At 39.1% G+C, this 25,066-nt stretch overlaps 1 protein-coding gene across 2 annotated transcripts in view; it reads right to left on the bottom strand.

Moving 5' to 3' along the window:
* Window positions 1-25,066, bottom strand: part of SNX25 (sorting nexin 25) — an 88,254-nt gene that overhangs the window by 52,488 nt on the left and 10,700 nt on the right. For both annotated transcript variants that reach the window (XM_040607451.1, XM_040607534.1), the window contains exons 2-4: window positions 22,329-22,413; window positions 13,209-13,425; window positions 548-720 (exon numbers count right to left, since the gene is read on the bottom strand). In XM_040607451.1, coding sequence (XP_040463385.1) covers window positions 548-720; window positions 13,209-13,425; window positions 22,329-22,413 — 475 coding nt within the window. The remainder of the gene's footprint in view (window positions 1-547; window positions 721-13,208; window positions 13,426-22,328; window positions 22,414-25,066) is intronic.

The following is a 25,066-nucleotide window of genomic DNA, read 5'->3' as shown; positions in this document are numbered from 1 at the left end:
ATATACTTTAGTCTTCCTAATTTCTGAATTTGACTTCAGTGACATAAAGAATTACTAGTGTATTTGTAATCAGATTAAAGTGTAGTTGATAAAATAAAAAGCAGAACAGAAACCCCTTAGTTAAAAAACCCACACTAGCTAAATCCAAGTCTAAAAAAAAATTTATCAAATGTAGTATCATAATTCAGTTATAATCACCTCCTTAAGTCTATGGATTCTTGGTATCTGAACAAAATATAAAAGGCCAGAATTATTCATATCATCACTAAACAATGCCACAGAAGACTGAAAAAGTGCTCTTCTATGTTAAAAATAGGAAAACTGAATGGATAAATTGTGTTTTATCCTGCAAGGTGCTAGACAGCCTGGCATCAAGAGCCAGGTAAGTATATGCTTGATTTTGAGAATATTAAGTGTCTTACTGGTTATCACAGAAATTAAGTTTCAGAATTTAAAAGCAAAGTATCAAGACTTTAACATAACAAAGTCTGTAATTACTACTATTGTACAGGTGCAAATGGTTAATCATCTCTGATCTTTGATCTACCTTTTGTTGCAAGTATTTCTGCAAGGACTATGCGCAAGCTGACAGACTGGACATCCTTTGAGGGTAGGAGACAATACACCAGAATTTGAGAATATTTTTGCAGGAATCTTACTTCTTCATCAGAGCTCCTCAAGCACGGATGCAGCAAAAAAGGTCTCGGTGGTTCTTCCTGCCTAAGGGTGGTGGGGAGAAAGGAAGGAAAAAAAGAGAGAACTTACACACCACTTGCACCATGTTTAGTTGCTAATTGATAAAATATCCAAGTAACATTATCAGATATGTAACTTCAGTCAAGAAACACTTTAACACATGTATACTTTTCAAAGCTTGCTGATTTTTCTTCATGATGTTAAGATACTTTTCCAAATTCCTTCGTCCTGTCAATGTTTTCACCTGCCAAAATACCGTATTTTAAAACTGCATCAAAAAGCAACAGCCTAGCAAGTAGGAGGAAAAGCTTCTCTGAATAAAAACCCCAATTGTTCCATCACTGAACTTAGTGAAATTTTGTCCAGTTTTTCAGACAAGACAAACTTAGCAAATACATTCTTGTAGAGCAAACTATTTATAAACCTGAACCTTGCAGAGGATTTGGGATCATACCCAGTTTGAGAAACAGGTCTACCTGTTAAGACACTGAAGCTACCACCTTTCCTTTGTTACGGGCAAATAAATCTCCCAGCAAGTAACTGGCCTGTTTGACATGAATTTTCCTGTAACAGGAGTTTCCGACTTGCCACCTGCAGCCTACATCAGATTAGTCTGTGCAAGTTGCCTTTAAAATAACAAACTTGGCGTTACCAGCCATCTACACTGCAAGTAGAAAACCAATTCAGAAAAAGATTTCAAAAACCCACCCACAGATTTAGAAAGAGGGTGGCATCATGATGACAAACAGAGAAAGGTGAACTGACTCCCAAAGTGTAAAGAAATTTGGCTACCAAGTCCCTTCAGTAGCTCAGCAAGTGAGAACAGACCACACTGTTACCAGTATCAGTGGGGTATATAAAGCACGAAACTGGAAAGCGAGAAACTGCAGGGGCTCAGAGTGTGCGTGCAAACCTACCTTTGGGGCAATATCCCTGCGGGCAGCATGCTCACCCCACGGTGGGCGAGAGGCCCTGCACTTTAGGCTCTGCTCTGTCGGATAGGTTTGAACCTGCATCTTCCAAGTGCCATCCCGAGTCACCTCTTGATCAAATGACAGATTTGGTGACTCATCTCTTGGCCAAATCAAGTAACAAGACTTGCTTGGATCCAAGCATCTCAGGCATGCAGAGATCACAGAGCCATTCAGAGAAGAAACAAGAGAGCTTGCCTCAAGCTGAGTCCTTTGATCAGCAGGCTGAAGCTGGAATATGCTTATGTTTTACACTAATAAATCACCACAGATTAAAGAAAAAGTAACTAGGGAACAAAGTTACAGTTTTCTTCCACCATCTTAAATGTTTTAGAGTGAGGGTCTCATCCTGTCTGCCTTCCGTGTCCTTGCCTTTGGCTAATTCCGATTCAGTTTCAAGAGGAGCAGGAGAATACACTCAGCCAGAATTGCTCTCAGCCTGCAGCGGAAGGCATTCACCATCATCCACTCGCTAACCGTAATGGTTATGCAAGCTGGATACTAATGGATGGAAGAAATTCAAAATTTCTTGCTGGTTTCACTTTGCACTTAGTGAAAGAATTAGGCTCCTAACTTAAAGGAAGTACATCAGGCCTGGAATTAGAACAGGTATAACGTGCTATACTATGTATTATACAAACATATTCCCCTTCCTGCCACTGAACAGGCAAATGGGTCCTCCTTGCTCCTAGCAATCACAGTAGGTGCATTTTGGGAAGACGGCGAGACAGAGTCTTTCAGAACTAACAGCGAAGGGATGGTTGTAAAGCACTGGGTGGGACATGCACAGCAATGTGCTGCTGGATGAGCAAGCTCATGATAGTACAGCCTGTGTTGTTTGCAAGCTCCCCACGCAAACCTCCCCCACCTTGATTTTGTGCCCAGTACCAACCAGGTTCATCTCCTTGCAGGTGCCAAAGGCTTTCTGGACTTCTCAAAACATGTTTGACTGGACCTGCCAAGGGAACTCCTCAGTGCAGGTCACAGCAGGACCTTTTCTTTATACAGAAACAGGTGCAGAAGCAGAGACAAGGTGCCCTAGCAGCTGTTTCATGGCCATGTGCCTGATGTGCTCCAGTCACAGATTTACAGTTTAACAGCAAGGTGAGCATGACAGTGGTTACAGCAAGACAGAAGCAGTGTCACCTGAGAGGCACAACAGCAATTTCCAAGGCAGCCAGGACTAGTTTTCAGTAGAAGGCTCTAAGCTGTTAACAGAGGCTCAGGTCTGTCACATCTCACACCAGTGACTCCTCCCATCGTCCGTAACATCTGCTTCATTCCCAGAGATGGACACTGCTGTCCTGGCTAGAGTCAACTGAATGTTACTCAGAGAGCTGCTCCAAGCAGTCTCTACGTGAAAAAGTGACCAAGAACTATATACAGTCAGAGTAAAAGCTTTCAGTTACGCACTGCTACGTGGCCACTAGTGACAGGCAGCATTGTGTAACAACTCATATTTGCTAGTCAGTCCAGGAGGGAGTAAATATGTTGGAATAGTAACAACACTCTAATAACTCTAATTCTGTTCTAGTAATACAAGTAATTTGCCTCAAGGTGACAAAAGTTTTAATTAATTTTCAGAACAACAAGAATGTAAAGATAACATTTGGTTTCAATTTGACTGAAGCCTCTTATTCAATCCCAAATCCAATGTGGATCACGGAGGGGGTTTCAATTGTTACAAGTAAGACAAATTTCAAAACAAGCCCCTTGGAACAGCTTGGATGCAAATACTCCATTCTTCTGAGAAGCACTAGTTTATGAAGATGATGTGTTGTCTTCACTATCAACCAGCACAGGTGGTGCAGCTGACTGAGCTCAGAAAGCTGTTTATCATGTTCTGGTAGGATCTTTTCTCTCTGGCAGTTGAATACCTAGCTATTTCACTCAGTACATTTCCATTCCTCATGCATACTCCAGACATATCCTAAAGCCCTCTCTACACTGCATCAAACATTCCTCATCACATGCTTTCCCTAAAAGGCATTCATTATTTATCCAAAACCAGACACGTCCCAGGCGGACTACTGGCAGACAGGAAGTCTTAGTTATTTACGTACTTACATGAAAGTTGTTACGTACCTCTTACTAGGAAGCAAAGGCTTCCTTTTCTGGACAGGCTGGTCCACCCAAAGTCTGCCACTTAGAAACACAGCCAGAAGTATACCCAAAATTCTGGCAAACAGGATGACTTACACCAAACATCAGCTGGCTATCAGCAAACTAACCTAACAACTTGGTCATGTGTATTAACAACACTAAAAGCAAGATTTTTTTTCCCCCCCGTGAACACAAACACACCATCGTTTTTCAATGCTCTTCCCTTATTTGTGGGACATACTGCATAGTTATTAGATCAAGCTATACTTTCACAACATGTGCAAAGCAGAAAACAGAACTGTAACACACATAAAATTTCTCAACTGAGATGAATTGTCTTTGCCTCCCTACAAGTCTCTGGAGGAATGCTGGTCTGTTTGTGACTGCAAACACCCTGGAGCATTAACTGCACTTATACTATCATCCATGCAAGAGACGTCCTTTCTCAGAATTTCTGTCTCCCCATTGTACAAATTCATTCCCAGTCAATACCCAAGACATACAGCTTGGCTGAGTTGTACCTATGCCAGGACTTTTCTGATACACAATCAGCAGAACACAAACAGAAAGTGGAACAGAATAAACAAGCAGAAAGGCAAATATTTGATTCTTACCCTCCTGATCTAATGTGTTCCTGCCCACAGGAATGCAAGGGGGGGCGTGGAGTTGCATACTCTCCAATTGACAGGCCATTTAAGAAGAGTTTTAATTTTTTCTCCATTACCTAAGAATACATGACTCCCTAGAAAAGGGGTTCTTTCCATTGTTTTCCTAGCTAAACAGTACCTACAGTGTGATCTAAAAAGCAAAAGGGAAAGCACAATACCCCACCAGATTTTTATGAAAAAAAAAAGAAAAAAAAAAAACCAACAAAAAAAACCCCAAAAAAATACAACCAAAAAACAGAGAAACAAGGTCTTCAGGAAATTCAACTCTAATCAAGCCTTGCATATCAATGCCAAACAGTTGTGTCAATGAATCCTGCAGTTTTCATTGCTGTTTGGGCAAGAGAAATAAAGGGGAGACTGAAAGCAGGCAAGAGAGCTTGGGGGAAGGCTTAACAGCTACAAAATAAACCAGTATGCCAGTGGTAAAACAGAAAAGACATCTGGGCTTATATCCTCCTTTGCATTTATACATGAAGCATTACAGTTTTATTTGCCTCAATGTAATCACTGATCAGCTTGCAGGGAAAACGTACTGCGCATCAACAGAAGGTCTGCCCAGAAAAAGCATCCCTTGTAACTCAGGCTTCCCCTTCACTGAAATCTATTAAAAAAAAAAAAGGAGCTGTGAGCAATCAGGGAAGTATTAATACCACCACTCAGCTACCAAACCGTGTCCACTTACTCTCCTGGAACAGAAGCAATGGTGTTCTGATCAGGCATATTGTTACGGCTTGATATAAAACCTCAATCTTCAACTCTGTCAGAATGGGATCAAGAAAAAAGGAAGGCGCTGTTCATTTAGCACAGACCAAGAGGAAAAGCAGAAATTTAACTGCAATCTGCATGCATGTACACAAAGCAGAGTGCTGCTACATAACTCCAGTGTCAATAAAGATATTAAGCCCCATTAAATAACCTGAATAGTAACAAAGGCATTATTTCTCTTCCTATTCAATTTTGAACATGTTATTAGAAATGTGTGGTTGGATTTTCCAAACACAAGGTCACTTAGTAATCACAGAAAACTCTTAAGTAAAACTGTGTGCAGATATTTTTAGAGAGCTTTGAAAGCCCTGCCAATTATCCATAAACTGTGAGCACAACTGTGTGCAGTGAACTAATATAAATGTGGCACTCTAGCAAACAGTTCCAAAACAGACATGATACAGGCTTTGTAAACCAGGCTCATTTAATCTCTTTAGGCAATAGAAAAATAATGGCAAGTGGCAACTTAATTTATTTGTGTCTTCTTGAACAATCAATACCAAAGTAATAGTGACATATATTGGTGTATCAAGATGCAGGTGTCTTCAGTGATTTAAAACAGTAGACAGAACCCATGCTTCACACAGCATGCTTACAGGTCATATCCCTCTTCACTCTGCCATGAGCTACAAAGCCAGGCTTAACCCTGTGTAAGTTCCTTTTCTGTAATTTTCATTTTATGAAATCTTTAAGCCTGCTCTGAATTTTTAACGCTATCTATTGCTATTTCATAGTGCTAGAAAACAAAGGGGTTTCCTTCAGTTGCCCCCTAAACCAGTGGAAGATCAGGCAGCGGTCTGTGAATATAGATCCATAGGCAGGGTCTAACAAAGCCAATTCCTTCGTACCGCGTCTATTCCAAGCAGTACTTTTCTTTGGGACTAAACTGACACCTGCTTTAACTGTCCCGTGCTCTGAAATTGTTTTGTGCAATAACTGATTGTGTGTGCCCCTAAACATCATTACTAAGACTTTACCCTGCTGCAAACCTGTGAGTTCATCCAACACTTTATAAAGAAAAGCACAACAGTAGATTTACTGTGGTATTCCTGAAGCAGTTAAAACAGTTACAACCAGTGTTACAGAAGTAACATAATTTCCTTCCTATGCTATAACTAAGCAACTCTGAGCCACTATCAATACCTCTGGACAACAGTTCCCCATTTCTCAGGGCTGCAGGACCCACTGCAGCTCTTAATACTGGACTATCATCCACGACCGGGCTTCCAGGTTTCGCAATACAGAGACCTCATGGAAATCTCTATCTAGGATCTACTCTAGATACCCACAGTTTTAATAAGGACCACCTGGTAACTGCCTATATTGTAAAGATTCATTTTAAAGACTGTCATTGTAAAAACAGTCAGTCAGAAGTATTAAAAAAACTCCTGGTATTTGTGGTTGGGTTTATCCCCCTGATGTGAAGCATTGTTTTTTATTTTGTATAGTCTCAACCCTCAAGATGGCATGGAAAAGCTTAAAAATGAATCTGAAAAGGGGTGAAAAAAGTTAAAAGCCAACCCCAAAGTTATCACTGTCCATGAAACTTGGGATTTTGCAGCTTTGGAGTTGGCAGCACCACTGGTTCAAGGACAAGAAACCCCAAAATAAAGACAATGATTAGGAAACATGCATGATCAGGAACTTAGTGTTGACAAACTAGATAAATCCATGTGCTTTGAAAATAGGAAGCAAGTAAATAAATACTAAAAACAAAAACCCACCCCAAACCCCAAGGAGTCTGTAAAAAAATTAGTAACTATACAAGAAATTACGTAAGGGTCTTTTTTCTTTAAATAAATAATCGCAAAATGTTCCATTCAGCCTTGCTATTTCTTTAATTAGTCTTTCAAGAGACAGTCTTGCAGAGTTACATTTAAGTATCAATCAGTGCAATTGTGAGCTGAAGCACACATACAACTCTGAATGTACTGATGAAAGTCATTTAACACCACGTGTTCATTAAACTGATTCTGAGAACAGAACCACATGCAGCCTGCACTTCTCCACCTGTATCACCCTCACTCAGATCTCTAAGCTTCTTGACAATGCAGAATGACAACTGCTTGATCTATTTGAGTTTTCTAAGAAATATTTACAAGTCAACATCATAAACACACCTAAAAAAAGTACCTACTAAAAAAACCCCTGCATCCTCTGAAAACAGACCACACCAAACCCAAAAAGCACAACAAAGAATAAAGACAAAGCCAACACCAAAATTTCCACAGCTGTCATTTTTATCAACATACAGCAGCAAGCTTTATAAATCACTTTACCTAATATTTACTGTGAAGATAACCGTATCATTTATACACGTCAGTTACCTCTTTCAGGAAAGAGCATCTGACATGTCATATCGACAACAGACTCCAAGAATTCATGAACGACTTACAAGCTGTGGTATGAGCGTATCAGCACCAGGAGGTCCTAAAGCTTATTGTGGTGTCTAGGTCATACTCAATCATCAAGAGGAAACACAAACTTTTCACACCAAAGCTTGAAGGCAGTGGTGAGCTTTAGACCTGGTGCTACCCATGAGTTAACTTTAATAACGTGGGCAGACCTTGGCTGTTCATAACTATTTTGTTCTCAGCACTTTCATACAGCTGCTCCCACTGCAACAAACCTCCACAATTTCAGACGAAACCTCTTACTACTCTTTTCCAGAGACTGGGTGTGATACGCAGTTCTTGGTATTCCTGGTTTGTGGGTGGCAAATGAAATTACAGAAGAAAAACAAGAACTGTGGGAGGTGTTTAGTAGCTATCTTGACAACTTGGATGCATCTCTAGGATTAACCAAGTTAAATCTCAAATGTTTAAATTCCCTTTGCATCAACCTGCTCTTGATCAGTTTGTGATGGCAGCACCTTTTATTTCTTAGTATCATATCACGCTACATATCGTAATCACAAAAAATACCACCTTTACGTATCCTATACATGCAAAGGTGTTCACATGGGCCAAGAAAGAGTTGTCTTCTCTCCTTACCGTGGCAGTAATACATAAAAAACCAAAAGGAATATTATCAAAACGTGTACAACATGAACTTAAATCCCCAAATCATTCATCACAGTGATCACTCAAATAGCAATTTTCCCACAACACTTCCCCTCTCACATTTTTCAAGAGCTTTCAGCCCTTGAATCGGGGTTCTACATCAGTGCTGAGAGTAGCCTACAGCTCTCAAGCATTCATTTTGTTAAGTCATGACTTATGCTGCAAGTCCAGAAACACCCACACAAACACTTCTTGAGCATCCCATCAGATGTCACGTAGCAGTCAAGTTGCCAGAAGCAGCCTGCAACACCACATATCTGTATTTGCATAAAACAATTTTTTCTCTGCCTTTAGGATCAAGATGTCCCAGGTATAGGTTAAAAGACAAACATAAAACACTCCCAAACAAATGATTTCGGGGGTTGGGAATCAGTAGCACAGTGACCTCTTCTCACTGAGATTTGTTCAAAAAGCGCTGCTTGTCAGGTGGTTCAAGAAAAGGCAAACTCTCTTCAGATCTTATTTGCCTACACTGCAGTTTAGAGACCACCAGCACAGCGTGTTATTTATTAAATGTTACTGGTTCTGTAGTACTATTTGATGTGGTTATTCTTAGCCTACAATAAGCATAAGTGAACTTCCTCTTCCTCTCATGTGAACGCTTTACAGAAAGACACTATTTGTTTTCACTTTGCTAAGACCTTCCAATACTGACAGTGCAATTCATCCAGAGGAATAGCTGCCTCTTGCTTTCAACATACATATGTTACCACAGTAAGACTACATTCCCAGGCTCAGGTAATTCTAGCCCCCAAGAAAGTACACTACCACCACAGACAACATTGAACCCACATACCAACAAGGATGTTTCCAGCATTATACACCACTTTACTCAGCTTGCTTATATTCTGCTTAAAGTAGCCAAGGAAAGACACTTGAATGAACTATAAAGAACTGAAGAGATAAAAGCTGCTACAAAGTAAGAATGGCCAAATACTGTCCTCTCTACCCTGCAGGATGCACTTGGCTAATCCTGTTATAAACGCATTCCTGATTCCGTGCAACATAGGGGAAACAAGCAGTGGCTTCCATCAATAAATCCAAGGGTGATTTTTCTTCTGTCTCTCAAACTAGCTAACACTGGAAATAGGAAAGTATCACATTCCATTTCTATGCTGAGCAAATATTAGGAATGAAATGGTTTCCTATGTAAAATACTCTGAATTGCCACAAATTTTAAGTGAAAAGTGACAGGATCCTTTGGAGCACCAAGTGGAACTCAAGGTACACCCCAGGAAAGCATATAAGCTGAAAAACTTCAGAAAGATGAAAAACTGTCTTGCCTACAGCTTACGCGGCTCTGTATTACCTCGGACCATTATGCTCATGGCTAGAGGAGTGTCTCTACCCTTATTTCACTCTGTAGAAGTGTCTGTCAGGCACAAGAAAGACGGTCACCGTTGAAGAAAGCCAGGAGAGAGAATAAAGAAAGGAGAAACAGACTTAACACTGCCAGGCTTCTCTCTCCTAGTTCCCTGCTCTCCTCTTCTCATACTCTCCCTCATTCAGGGAAGTATTTTTCCTCATCTGTTGGTCTCTGCTGGCCTTTACCTTGAGAGTTTACTACTAAGCAGAGCCTCACAATGATTGAGATAAGCCAGAAGGAATGCAAGAGCAAAGGGAAGGACTGCAATACCATTCCTTTTTCTGAAAGGTTGCACAACCTACTTCCATCTTCTCAGACACTCTGATCTATCAGATATCACAGGTCCAAGTTAGTCAGTGAAGCAGAAACGTAAAAGGATTTCTGGGGCTGACATGCATCCAATGACAAAACACATGAACTTTACACTGGAAAAAGACATGTCTGTGTTCCTGTGCACAGAAGGTTCCTTTCCATTACTATAGTGGATTTATCTGTTGTCATACAGGAAAACCAAGACCAAGTGGCTTATGAGGCACACCCTCCAGAGATGGTACGAGAGGTATTTCAAATTTCAAAAGCCCAGGTAACAGACAAAATGCCCTTCGCTGTCACACTGCAGTAAAAACTCAGCACAGGAAACAAGATGCAGTGCTCCAGCAGGCATCACAACAGGAAAGACACCTTGCTCTAATTACAGTCTCTGTTCCACTGTATTTACCATCCAAAACTAACTGGATTCATTATTAGAGACACAGAGAGGAAACACATGAATGCCAATTTAAATTTACTAGTGTTTTTAAAATACTGACAGAAAGCAAAGATAGTTCAAGAAGATCTGTGTCCCCTACCTTAGGAAAAAGAATTTTCTGTGTTTGAGTTGTGGCAGTTGTGTTTTCACCTGGCAGGCAGCTAAACACCACACAGCTATTGCTCACTCCCTTCCAGTGGGATGGGGGAAAGAATTGGAAAAAGGTAAAATTTGTGGGTTGAGATAAAGAGAGTTTAACAGGACAGAAAAGGAAGAAAATAACAACAACAATGCAGAATTACAATACATAAAACAAGCGATGCACAATGCAATTGGTCACCACTCACCAACTGATGTCCAGCCAGTTCCTGAGCAGCGGCCCCTGGCCAGCTTTCTCCCTAGTTTACATGCTAAGCGTGATGTCACATGGCACGGAATATCCTTTTAGCCAGTTTGGGTCAGCTGTCCTGGCTATGCTCTCTCCCAGCTTTTTGTGCCCACCTGCTCACCGCTGCCCCCCCACCCCCCACCCCACCCCAGCCTCCTCACAGACAGGGCAATGCGAAAAGGATCCTTGACTTAGTGTTAACACTACTTGGCAAGAACTAAAACATCAGTGTGTCATCAACATTATTCTCATCCTAAAACCAAAACACAGCACTATACCAGCTACTAAGAATAAAATTAACTATCACAGCCAAAAGCAGGACAGCAAAATAGAAATTAATTGAAGGCTTTCCAAGAAACTATCTTCCAAGCTAGAAGTGACTGACTTCGTAGTTCTCAGCCTACAGCTTAAAACGTCACGAGGTTCTAGCACAGTAAAATCCATAGCAGTAGGCCATTTAGTGTAAAACTCAATTATTCTTAAACCCACAAAATCCCTTAAAAAGAAAACAGTATCAGCTGCGCTTCCAGGCTTATTACATGCATGCTCAGATCACCTAGCAGTACAAATTCAGACTGTAGCATATGAGCACAACATCACATTTCTGCTGACTTTGCCACAGTACATATACAGCATTTAAGCCCTCTCTCCATCTGCCAAGAAAAAGCAGGTCCTGTGCAGTTTCCATAAACTTCCCAGACTTTTTGAGAAAGTCTGGATGAGCAGCACGAGGATATACCAGGGCTTCACATCCTGCATCATGCAGCACCATGCCCCTGATCTGCTCTCAGGCACCTTAAAACCAGACCTTCCCCCTTATGAATTCACAGCCTTGCAGTATGTGAAAAAACAGTCAATGGATCCTATTTCAACCTATACAAAGTCTGCAGTTACAGCTGTGGGGTTTGTTGGGGTTTTTTAACCCATTATCTTGATAGAATGTTTTTCATTACCACATTAATGCAGCCTGCCTTACCCAGCATTGACTAAGGTGCATTTACCATTCCAAAGTGATAAAGTTAATTGGAAAATACCCAAGAGAATTCATTTTAGCTTTATATAGTGGAAGTAACAATCCAACAAAAACCTAAACGAAGTGGTCGTATTTCTCAGTAGAGAAGGAACCACATCAAGAGTCAGTATTAATAATAATTAATAACTCTGGAATTACATGTCTGTGGCCCCAGCTTCGAACAGGAAAACAATACTTTTTTTAAGTGTAAATCCTCATCCTTTAACTGTTCAAATCAAACTCTTACCAAAAGCAAGCTCTTTACTGCAATAAAGGGCAAGTGTAAGCACAATGCTTAAAAATCAGGGAGCACACTTAGGAGCTTTACCTGACAGAGAGTTCTATCACATTCCAGAGCCGAAGGAAAGCACTATCTGAAATCCAATGCAAGATCTGCTGCAATGTGCATACACCTTAATTTTTTTCTTTTCTCAAATGTAAATCACCCTTTAGGTGTTTTTTGGTCTTTATTTCCTACACATCAGCCTACATAAAGCTGGCGTCTACCACAGATACATTAACCCTATCTTCTGCTCCAGAACAGAAAGAAGCATGTATGGCAACACACAAGACTAGTCACCGACAGAAAAATGTTGATGTTTTTCCTCTGAAGGGGTATTAAAAATGTGGATTTAACTATACGCAAAACAACTTCATAGCCTAAAATGTATAGTTTAAATCTGAATGACCAAAGCATATTTCAATTAGGATAACTGAAACACAGTAAGTGCAGACATAAGCCCAAATTTCATGCACAATTACACAAATCGTGCATTCAGATGTGGGAACTGCATAGGCTAAGAATTCCTATGTGCAATTACAATTTGGGTTCAACTCTAGTATTTTAGTGGACAGCGGACCTTTTTAAGTGGACAGAGAGCCTTGCCAAAAAGGAAATGCATAGAATTCGCAAGGTAACAAAAATCCAGCCAACAAGATTTCCAGTAGAAAAATCTTGTTACTGCAGGACAGGCCACTTACAGAAGCCACAAGGCTTTGCTTTCTGGGGCTGAAGAAATGCAACACTGAATGGAATTAGCTCTGGTGCTATTTTGGGGAAGGTGCAAATAACTTACTTTCTTGTCTGTTGACTGCTCTGACAGTGCCTCTCCTTTCCCTTACAGGTTCACACTACTTGCAGGAACTGCTCACACAGCCCACCTCCTACCGTGAGCAAAGGACTCAAGGATAAAACAAACAGCAGTGAATCCGAACTCTGAGAAAAAGGCGGACAAGTGTTTCCTTCCACAGATCTTATAGATGCACTGAAGTCTGCTTGATCTGTAAAACCTAATCTGTAATAAACTTGAACCGTTTTCTTTACCGGTTGCCTACAAAAGCATTACACTCTTCATTACTTTGATGTAGCACATCTGAAAGTAAAAAGAGAAACAGAAAATGCCAATGAAATGCAGAGTTTTGTTTTTACCTGGTATTGGCTCCTTTAAGGTCACAGAAGTGTGAGAATAAAGCTTTCACTACATCACTGCAAACAACTTTAACTACATCAATGTGACTCAGCCTCTGTCGCAGCTGCTTGGCAATCTCCCAGAAATCTTCAGATAGCAGCTGGTACAGCTGTCCTTCATCTCTGCTGAGTTGCCCATACCAGGACAGGATATAATCTCTATAGCTGTAGTCAAACACTGAAAGGAGAAACAAAACAGTGAATAGCAAACATTGCAAAAGGGGAAGGCACATCAAGAAAGAAAAAGCTTCAACCTCCACCCTCCTCCTCAAAAATTAGATGGGTAATATGTTACTTATCTTCTTCTTTGGGTTTAAATTCTTGCCAAAGAAAGTAGGGTTGGCAAAGTTACAGAAACACACACCTAACAGGTTACTGGAGGTCACTTTGCAAAGCAAAGCTTGTAAGTGGATTTGCTCAGTCAGGTTACTTGCTCACACAGACCACAAACTAATACCTGTCTCTCAACAGTGGATTTGGTTATATGAACCATCATATATGATCTGACTGTGTCTAGGCTGTTGCAGACTGAAACCAGCCTTCTCTACAGAGGAATTCAACAGCCTCCACTCCAAAGCCAGAGTTAGAAAGGGAGGTAGTGGAATTTTTGGATTTCAAAAGACATATACAATACGGAACAACACTGCAGAAAGTACATTATAGGATCACAAGAGCTTAAGATGAGAACAAGTAGATTAGCAAGACAGCATGAACTTCAAAAACGATGAGGTATTCCAAACCGCATCTACAAGCAATAACCAAGATTACTGTAAATGCAAGTCCCATGGCAACACCATCTTCTACTGCTCTGACTTTCCTTTTTGACAATGTATGCGTGCTGCCAGTGTTACTGATGTTTCACTGTAGCACATGTCCCTGGAGGTCTAGGGGGGAGGAGGAGCTGTTCAGGGAGCACATGAGCTGTGTTTAACAGTTACAAGGTGGGGAAAAAGCTGGGGTAGAAGGCAGAATCAGTTTGCATCTATCAGAGGGATAACTGAATGAGCACAGGGAAAATAAGCCATGTGCCTGATAATCTGAGCAGCTTTGGCTTTTTATACCAGAAGTACATCTTATTTGTCAGTATAAACCCGTGGTGCAAAGTAATCATGTGACTCCACTATTTCTTACTTTCCACTTCAACAGAAGTTGTTTCTTCAGCAGCCGAGTAACCTAGAAAAAGCTCCCCACCATCATGACAGTGAACTAATAACAGAACAACTTAAGTTGAATACTTTTGCCTGCCTGAAATACTAGCAGACCTCATCCAACATTACCTTGTTAAAAACATTTCAAAATGCTAAAATTGATAAAAACTTCTAGTCAAATACTTCATAAATCAACCTCCTCAGGTTTATAGAGAAACTGAGTCACTTCACTGAGTATGCTGAAAAATATAGTTAAAAGCCTTTTGCTAAGTCATTTCAAGGCTTTTAAATTAATTATTGGGGGGGGGGGAGTAGTTTTGATTCTTTTTTCCAATCCAGGAGAGAAAACAAAAATATGCAGAGCCATACTGCAGGATGGACACTTCCAATGTTGAAACATATCCAATTTCATTACTTCTCTAAAACAGAAGAAATCATATTTAATTGAAAACTCTCACCCAAAAAATCTACAGAGCACTAAAAACAGTTATAAAAGGTAGCAGTCTTCTGATAAGCAAGCTGAGGGATAATCCCTTAATACACTAAAGAGCAAAGGGGAACAGCATTTTAAAAACTTAAGTTTATTACTTATCTCGTCTCCCATCACAATACACATTTTAAGTATCTATTTTTCCACAGCTGTCCCCATGTCCTTCTGCAACCACCTTTTTGTTATAGCTTAGTTAACTCTCTTCTGTTGCAATACCTGAAATGCTGTGGAAAACCAATCACAGCATGGATTTTTCCTTTTCATCTACTCTACAGGAGACCCGTAATTTCTCAAGTGCATGCAGAACACTGCACTGTGGTATTTATTACAGTCATCACTGCCAGATAATGACTTTTTCAGATTTTCTTACAGACACCCTCTCTACTCTTTGCAAGGGTGCAAAGCAGCGTTATTTCTTCAGCACCTTTTGCCTAAGCCACCAAGTCCTGGTATAGAGTGGTGCTTCCTACACGTATCTATTGGGCAGAACTCAACAAAACCAGAAGAAAACTTGTAATTCGATCCCTTAAAGTATATTCTTTTTCAGAACATAGATCTATTGCCACTGACCCTTAATTTATTACTGTATTTTTAGGCAACTCCTCTCCAAGATGAGCTCAGTTCCTAGTTCACTCTATAATCCCCGCACATCCAATGTTAAGTCTCTCTGCTCTGGCAAAGCACAACATTCAAACATATAGCAATACTTATTAGTAAAGTATTAAAGAGAGTACAACTCCTGCAACTTTACTATACTCCCAACTGAAATACCTGAAGCAAGATCTATTACGGTAGGAAGACTCCTGATCAGACACAGCAAGATGATGGTATGGTTCTTCATCTAGGTGTATCAACGTGAACGAACCATGAAATCTAGTGGCAACAGCAAACTAAAGGCAAAAGATTACCAATCATCACCAAAATGTAAGTCATGCAGGTATGAAATACTTCACTTCTGTTTCCCTCTGCCACTTACACACTTTCAATACCTTAAATGGATTATCCAACTTTAAACCATGTTTTCCTTCACCTACCTTATACAAATCCCTTCCTTCACATGCTCACTTTCTGAGCCTTGTTGCCCTTCCCGCATCGCAACAGTTCAGCCATGCTGTCCTCTACAAAATTTGGGGTACTTTAGAGCCTAGAATGTATGCCTAAATTACTAATGAGACAGCTTTTAGGTCTCTGTTAAAGAAATTTTTTTAAAGGACACCCGCTACAGACACTAACAGCAGTCTGTGCTAGTGTAAGACACTGCCTCATGCGCATGTGATGCATCCTGGCCATGATGTACTGCTGCTGCTTTAGTTTCATGCCTATCTATGCAACCGGTGCCTCTTTCAGCACTTTGAAGAAATACAGAAAACAAATGTAAGATAGAGCACAACTTGCTTCCTTCAGAGGAGAAATCTGCCCATGCATTTACTCTCATTGTTTTTACACTGCACGCTCCCTAAAACGTTGAAAAGAACCGGTCAGAATACAAGAAAATAAGAAAAGCAGAACACACTTTCAGGACAGTACATTACTACCACTAACTTGGTCTCTACAATCATCAAACAAATTTCTTCTGATCAAATCAGATGCAGTGACAGCAATGAGTCTAGTGCATAACTGTAGAAACTTCTACTGGGTTTTCTAAGTTAGTTCACAAGATCCAAGTCCCCAGTTGTTATAATCCAACTAACGTGTGAATGTGCAGTTGAGCCTCTTCAACTACTCTTTTTAAAGACTGTAAACTAAAACGTTGGGAGTAGAGAGCCAGAAGCTTGTGTGGAGATTAGTGAGGACACCTCCTCTAGGTCCTTACTTCATTCCTAACCCCACACAGGTCTACAGTAACTGCTCTCTCTTCTTCTTCCACATTCATTCATTCATGAGGTTCTGCGGTACCACAAAAGCCACTAGATCAGACCAGGTTCAAACATGAAATTTGCAGAGATTTACATAAAGTTTTATGCTGCTAAGATTCATTACCCAACTCTATGAAAAATAACATAGAAGTCTGAATAACAAGGACTAAATTCCTACCCGTTTTCCCAAAACACCATTCAAAAAACCCCCAGAAATATTCTCCTTATGCAAATGCAGACACAGACTTCCAAGATTCAAGCAAGAAGGAAATATCTTTTCCTGAAAACACTGGAGAGACCAGAATCATTATATTAAATTACAGTCAAATCCAACTCTCCTGTGACTATAAACAGCAGAAGAGAAAGTAGAGCTACAACACCAGCTTGAGTTCTGCTGCAACAGCAAGTATTGCAATCTGTAAAATAGAAATGCAACATTAATATGAATTGTGTTGAGAAGCTGCATAGGGAAACCACCAGAGTCAAGAAAGGTTATTATAATGCTGTGCTACTACAACACTACATTTAACATGTGTGATGTGGTTATCATAAGATATACTTGAACAAAAATACTTTCAATAAAAATTTAATGGAAAAAGATGACAGACTATAGCACTGTAATTACCTGGCAAAGAACTGTTCTATAGAAGAAAATGTTAAATACTTAGTTATTTGTTACAGCTACTACTTTTCCCCCCGCCAAAAGCCAATTCAGTAAAAAAAAAAAACCAAAAAAAACCAACCAAAACCAAACCACACCAAAAAGTACCTTATCTTCATCCTCAAAAATCAAACTAAAATATTAAAGCCCCTATACTGAAGTCCCTAAAAGTTGCTAATAAATACTTTGAATATGCACCTCTATCATTTCCAAGACATTGATTTCTAAATTTAAAGAGATAAAGGCCATTATTTGTTTACTGTATTTTATATTTTATTATATTTTAGCTATACAATACAAATTAAGATGATGAAGTTTTATACTTAGTATTATCTGTCTTTATTGAAGTTTCTCATGCCCACTAAATCTTTATTTAGACCATGGTGTTAAAGGCTGGCAAAATACTGCATAAATGGCCAGACTTCAGTGACTAGGAACCTGCCCCAGTCACTAATGATAGTGATTTATAGATCTCTCTGTTCTCTTGTTGAAGTTTGTGCTAGGAAAACACTAGCATTTCTTGGTTTACTTGCCTTTCAAAACATTAATCAAACTCTACAAAACTGTTAAGTTTAATAGACTAGATGTTATCATTGTGCATAGATGGATAGCCCACCTGCAAAAGGGAACATTACCCTGACAGTCTCCCATTCCACATTGTTTGGTTTATTTTTAATATCTTCTTGACATTTGCTTCTTTAATAATTATGTGTAGAAAACACATAGAAATTTCCAAATATATTAAAAAATAGAGAAAAAAGTGTTTACAAAGATTAAAAAAAATCAGACATATTTCTGTTCAAATAGTTTTGCCCATGTACCCTTTGCCAAGAGTTCTTAAGCTCCAAGCGTTTGAATCCTGGTAGCAGAGAGAATATGAATTCAAATTAAGTCTTGCTTGTATTTTGGACCCAAACAACTCATTTTTTGAGAGCTGTGAAAAATGAATACAGTTTTTCAAATAAAGAGTGGCAGAAGCTACTGTGTTTTTTTCCTAAATGTCAGTGTGTGGATCTTAAGTTGGGAAATGAGATAGATGGGAAAAAACGCTTTCTGTAAAGGGAAGTCCTGCCTTACATCCTAAACAGGATTCTTCTAAGGGGTTAATAAGAACACAGACAGGCAAGATCTGATCCACAGATACAATCTAATTAAATTCCAAAAATATTTCAAACAAGGTCACCTCAAGACAGGGTTAAAGGAAGATAAGTCACAATGAAAGAAGAGCTGGCTCACTGGCATTAAATATTTTAAGAATCGAGGAACACAGAAAACTAATAAACAGTCAATTTTCACAGCAGAAGAATTTCACCAGTGGAGGTTTGCTGGCATTTGCACCATGGCCCACACTGTTTTACTGACTCATAAATTATCCAGTAAAGCAGGTAAGTAATACGGAGACCAATTTGCCTGGCACTACTAGAGCAGTAAAAACAAAGCCTGACTATGAAGAATAACAAAAAGACCGCACAATAGGGGGCAAAAGAATAATAACAAAAAGACCACAGGATACAGGACAATAAAAATGGCAGATTAAATTAAGTTCCTGGAAGAATGGCTACACACAGGGCAGGTAAGTCTCATTGACAGCTACAGCCTTCAGCCCAGACTGTATGCTGCGACAGCAGCATGAGTCTTGACTAAGCAGTCTCTCCTAAGAGACACCTTCCTTAACTACCATATGATATGGGCTGAAAACATGAAGCTACCAGATATGCAACAGGAAATGTCAAAAGGCTAAAATTATCTTAAGAGTGGGTCATCTTTTCTTCACATAAGATAAACGAAAGCAAAAGAACAACCAAATCAATCTATGGAGAAAAAGGTTGAAAAAAACCCTGAAAACAACATTTCTGTGTTAGTCACTCAAGTATTACCAGCTGAAAGAGGGACTCAGGAGCTTAGAACAAAAAAGGCCTTCTCTTTCTGCCATATTCAACAAGGAAAATCTTGTTATAATGTTACGTTTGCTCTAATTTTGAGCACTTAGATTTCATAAAACACACCTCACAGTAGCAGGGCTAATCTGCAGCTTTCCCTCACCTTTACAAGTATACTATAACTCAGAATGAAGTAGCACTCTGAATCACCATCTTTTTATACTACTCTGTCGTCAGTGGGAGATAGGAAAAAAGTTTAGAACTGAGCTGTAAACCAATGCAAGCAGGAGTCCCTTCTTGGTGGCACTAAGTGACTAACACTGTAGAAGGACAATTCCCAACAACACTTACACAGGCTTTGGCAAGACAAGAAGGTATCCACGACACACGCAACAATTATCAGCCAATGACCATCACAAGAAACCTATCTAACCACCATCATGTTTTTAATTTTATTGAAATCAGAATGATGGTTTTAAAATCGAAACATGCATGACTCCTTTAGTTAAAACTAAGGATGATGACTGCTATCTATTCTTTCAACTCCATTAACAGATTATGATGAGAACATCAGGAAAAACACAGTAAAGCAAGTGACAGCTTGTCAAGTGAGACATACCACTCTACCTCAGGAAAGCAACTTTTAAACCCAGAGAGAAAAATCCCTACAGACTGGCTGTAGCACCACCAAAAGCATGGCATGACTGAGTGAGTGCCAACAAGCAATTTTTGAGGGGTGCAAGATAGCTAGCAACTAACAGTAAACTCTACGCAAACTTAAGGAGTCAGAATTAACCAAAGGGCCATCTCTTCATAACCTGTAATAGCATTTCTGAAATTAGATTATGCTACCTCCTCCGAACAAGTTATCGTTGCATCTCTGAGTTAATGTAAAGAGAAGTAAAATCAGACTAAAAGAACACTGCAAAACACCATTGACTATGATAATCTGACAACACCTACTCAACATCTCAAGTGGCAGTAGGAGTCTGAACTGGTCTCCAAGATTAAAACCTCAGGAGAAATGAGTGTCTCCTAATTAAATGAGTAAGGCCTTTTAAAACATTTTTTGAACAGCATGTTACATATAGACAGCAAGAAGTCGGCAAAAATTCCTGGGATTTACAAATACTTTCATCTTCATCAGTGTAAGACTGGAAACAGAAATAAAGACAGCACTTTTTTTTATCATTAGTAATAAAGCTTTATCTAACCATGCACTTTTAAAAGAAAAAATAATCGTAATATCAAGACAACTACAAATTTCAGAACTGTCACAGGGCAAGGAATGTATCCTGTCTATTTTCAGACAGACCAATCGTTTTACTCTAACAAGTGAAGTATTTCTTTTGTGATTCATTCAGTATCTCAAACTTGTTGACTCGGACTCCTTCCAAAATCGAAACACTTGCTCAAGTCTTTGTGTGGTAGAGTGAAAGGTACAGTCTCATCCTTGTCAAACCACCTAACAGAAGAGCAGTTGGCTTTGTCACTTAGGCCTGGAAGAAATACAACCAAATCCGACACATTTGCTCTCCAAAATTCAGAGTGAGAATGGAGAGTAAAAGCTACTCTGAAAAGAAATACCAGAAAGGCAAGTAAGCTGTCACAACAGAACATCCTTAACTCCATAAAAATGAATCACCTAAATACTGTTAACTTACTTTCAGCCTTACTAAGGACAGACTCATGCATGCATCTGAACAATCTATGGGATAAATACCTTAGATGAAGACAGTTCCTATATTTTTTACAGACACGAGTTACTCGTATGTGCAAATAACAGGAAGGAAGTGTAACACAACTATGTTTTCCCCAGTATTCCACAATACCTGTTATCTGTCTCCAAATAACCCCACTATCTCCAATTCTGTGCTAATTATGTCAAGCCTTCGCTTCAGATTCCACGGCAGGTTATCCAAAATGTAAAGTATGCGTGTGAGTGAATAAAGCAAACAACTTGTCTGTGCTTGTTTCATATATGTAATGTTTAGACTCTACTATCCTTTTCACATCATTAAGAATCCTATAATCTCACTAATTCCAGATGAAAATGCTGCCTAAAATGAAATTATAGTATCATAGTTCACCTTCACAGAAACATGATACGGTAGGATTTTTATATTTTAGCTACGTATACTGCTAATAGCTATTCATAAAAGTAACTTCAAAAACTAACACATCCCAAGAAGTTTTCATAAGACAACCAACCTGTTTTAAAGCAATGATAATTTTAAAATACACTCTCCAGATGTGAAAAAAGATAAGGGAAAAAAATATACAACTGAAATCACATCAAATACTACAAATATATTCTAAAAGCTACAATACACAACTCTTTAAATGTTTTCTTCTTTTAATATACAAGCTAGTTTCCCCCATCATCTTTACACTCCGACCTAGCATACTCTTTGAAGCAATTTTTTTTTTTCATTATTTCGTACTTCAAACTGACACTATCCTAAATTCTACAATATTTTATATTACCAGGATTCAGTTGGAAAAAAAAAATGCATGCAGTAGGAGTTATTCTTTAAAATAAAGAATTGTAAATAAGATACTTTAAATCCATATGATCATAGTTCACATTTTACAATCCAAATCCTAGTGAATGTACTAACGATCCACAGAATTCATAAACCGTATCAGCCAGAAATTCAAATGTTGATCTTAGATTCAGTTTTCATGGCAAGAATTGCACTAAATAGAAGACTGTAAGGGTCTACAGGATTTATCAGTTCAGGAAAATCAAATCAAGAATCTTTTAAATGCTATCTTTTTGTTTTAATGCAGAAGCATTAAGGACCCATATACTTCTGTAAAAAACAGCCACTAAAATGACAAGGTATCAGCTAAATTGCAAAAACATCAGCACACTACTTACTACAGTGGACCTCTTGGGAAGACCAAGACCTTGCACTTTTATATCAAGGAAGAAATCAGTGTCATATTCTAAAATTGTGGATTATTGTGCAGTCATGTGGTTTGCTAAGAGGACAAAAAAATATTCAGAGTTTAACGCTCCTTTGTCTAAGTTAAGACTTACCTTCTTTCAGTGCTTTATCCATGTTGTGAGAAATGACCACTCTCCTAGATTGGACTGAATCATGGGAGCTTCCGGACCAATTACTCTGAAATTTAAAGAGAACATGCATCGTAAGAGGAAGGAATAAACCAAAAAATGATGGAAGGAATAAAACTGGAATTCAAGGTGACAGTAGTGTATCATTTGGTCTTTAGACATTGTCACCCCATATGGTTAAAATGGACAAGTATTAATTGTCTGTGAGGTTATTCTACACTGCTCATTAAGCACATATTAACACCCATTTTTATATATTGTACACTGTACAACTTCCCAGGTATCTTGTATTTTTGGTAGAGGAGAGCTGTATTGACTTGCAATTCAATGCACTAACAATAGGACATGCATTTAATAAAACAACTGGAACTCACCTATTCAGTATTTTCATAGCTTTCTAAGATCTCCAAGATAGATCAACAGAAAATAGAACATCATTGCATCCTACTGTCACAATGGACTTCATTTAGCCTCATAAACGATTTTTAAAATGAAAGTGAAGCCCTTATATCTCCTACAGTAAATTTGGTTCACATTCTCTTGGGCTTCTTCCTTCAAAGGCACTTCTGGCCACTGAATTTTAAGCTGCCGTACTATATGAATAGTTGTCTACATTGGAGTATTAGCTTTTATAGTGCATAAATAGGTGGGCAGACGGAGAAACATTTTTCAGGGCATAGACAAAAGACATGATTCACATGGTCCTTATATAGAAAGGAGTACAATTCGAATCAGAAATAGAAGTTGTCCCCACTGCCACTCAGCTTACTTCACTCCCCTTGATGGGAGTTCAGAATCTCCTCAGTAACGAGACCACTTCAGAAACATCCCAATCCATCCAACATTCACTAAATAGAGAATAAGCAAGCAGTATGAAATTAAGTTAAAACACTGTTTTTAAAGGTAGTATGCCATTATTTCAGCCAATTTGTAGGCTATTAGTGTATTTTGGTGTAATATGTTTTTCTTCTACTGCAGATACACGCATATAGTGTCTAGTATGAAGCACATCTAACGGGACACCAATGAAGGAGTCTAAGCACTACACTAACAGCAAATATAAAGCTTTTCAGACTTGCTCATTTCCAACACACAGCACTGCCATAGATTCTTTCCAGGCCTTGAATGCCCTCCTTCCATCCACAGTTAATTTGTTTCAGCTTTTGGGTGAACACGGTAATACTTGCTAGACTTCTCCCAGTTGCACAGTGCTAGACTCAACTGCACAGTTGAGACCATGGCTGTGGTCTTCCAGCCATTTTTTCCCCCCCCTTGACAACACTATCAACGGCAAGAACAGTAAGAGTTCAGCATGTTTACCTCCATTTGTAACCCTCCTTATTACCAAAACTATAGTTATGTAAGGGTAGGAACAGAGTATTATCTGATTAGTGAACCATTTCAGATTTTCACGGCCCCCTTTTACCTGAACACAATACTGGTAAAAGCTTAAACCATACCACCTAAACAGCTGCAAAATACAACAATATCTGTAAGGCCCAAACACACCACCTCTGATTGCTAACGCTGTTGTGCTTCCTCCCCACAAAGCTGTGTCACACAATTACTTCAGGATTTTTATGCTTTATTTGCAGCAGGAAATCAGATGATTCATAACCACCCCAATTTAAAAAGAGAAGAGACACTCTCACAGAAACATTAAACATTTGGGAAGGGGGAAGGGATTCAGAAACCTCTAGTAAGCAAAGTCACTCAGGTCTTTGAAGAAAACACTCCTCAACAGAAGGCCACAATCCTCACTGAAGCTCTATGCTCAACATACTCATCTTCCTTAGCTTAGGTATCCTACAAGACTAATCCTTCTCCTAAACTGAGTCATACATGCATAGAGGTCAGTAACCTCAAGCCCCTAACTTAGGCACCAGCAGTTCTCATTTGTACACAGTTTGCAGGAAGTGGGTTTTTTCTGCCTAAGGCATCAGTAAGTGCTCTCACAAAGCACTAGCGAAATTACTCCTTTCAAAAGTAGTTTAAATACAAGCTGACATAAGAAAATTATAAATGCTGAACTCTTACTTTTGCCTCCTTACCTGCCTCAGTTAGACTTCTTTACAGCAGAGGGAACAAAACAAAAAAAAAAACCCAAAAAAAACCCCAAAACTTCAGAGGAGATCCATGGTTGCAAGTACCTTGCTCCACATCACCACCCAACCATCCAGTCTACACAACTGCACAGAGCAGGAACTGATCCTTTTATATTTCCACCTTGAAAATTCATGTTAAGAGCAAGACAATTACTGCCTCAGGGAAATGCTGCCTCTTAAATACCAAGACAAACTCACATTTCAGCTTGCAAAAATGTATTTCATTGACAGTGCCCTCTATGATTGGTATGTTTGCCTTCTAAAAGGCATTGGCTTTTCATTTAAAAAAAAAAAAAAACCAAAAAGTAACATCAGTGTTTAGCGGGAAGTAGTAAGACAAATGATCACAAATAATTTAAAAGGTAAGTGAATACCACCACCAGCAATGATGATTCTGCTGCTGCACAAAAGTAATTACTGCAGGGCAAAGGAAGATACATGGGATATCAGATTTTCCGAGAAATTTTCCACACTCACAGATATTGCATACACCACATGGTCTGGAGGAAAAGCAGAACAAGAAACAAACCTTGCTTAAAAACAAGGTTTCAACTTTGTTTAAAAACAAGTTTTCAAGAGTAGATGGAAAATCTAATA

This window comes from Falco naumanni, chromosome 1 (genome assembly GCF_017639655.2).
Source record: "Falco naumanni isolate bFalNau1 chromosome 1, bFalNau1.pat, whole genome shotgun sequence".
NCBI classification, from domain to species: Eukaryota; Metazoa; Chordata; class Aves; order Falconiformes; family Falconidae; genus Falco; species Falco naumanni.
The sequence above is the reverse complement of the archived record's forward strand: the minus strand, read 5'-3'. Positions and strand labels throughout refer to the sequence as shown.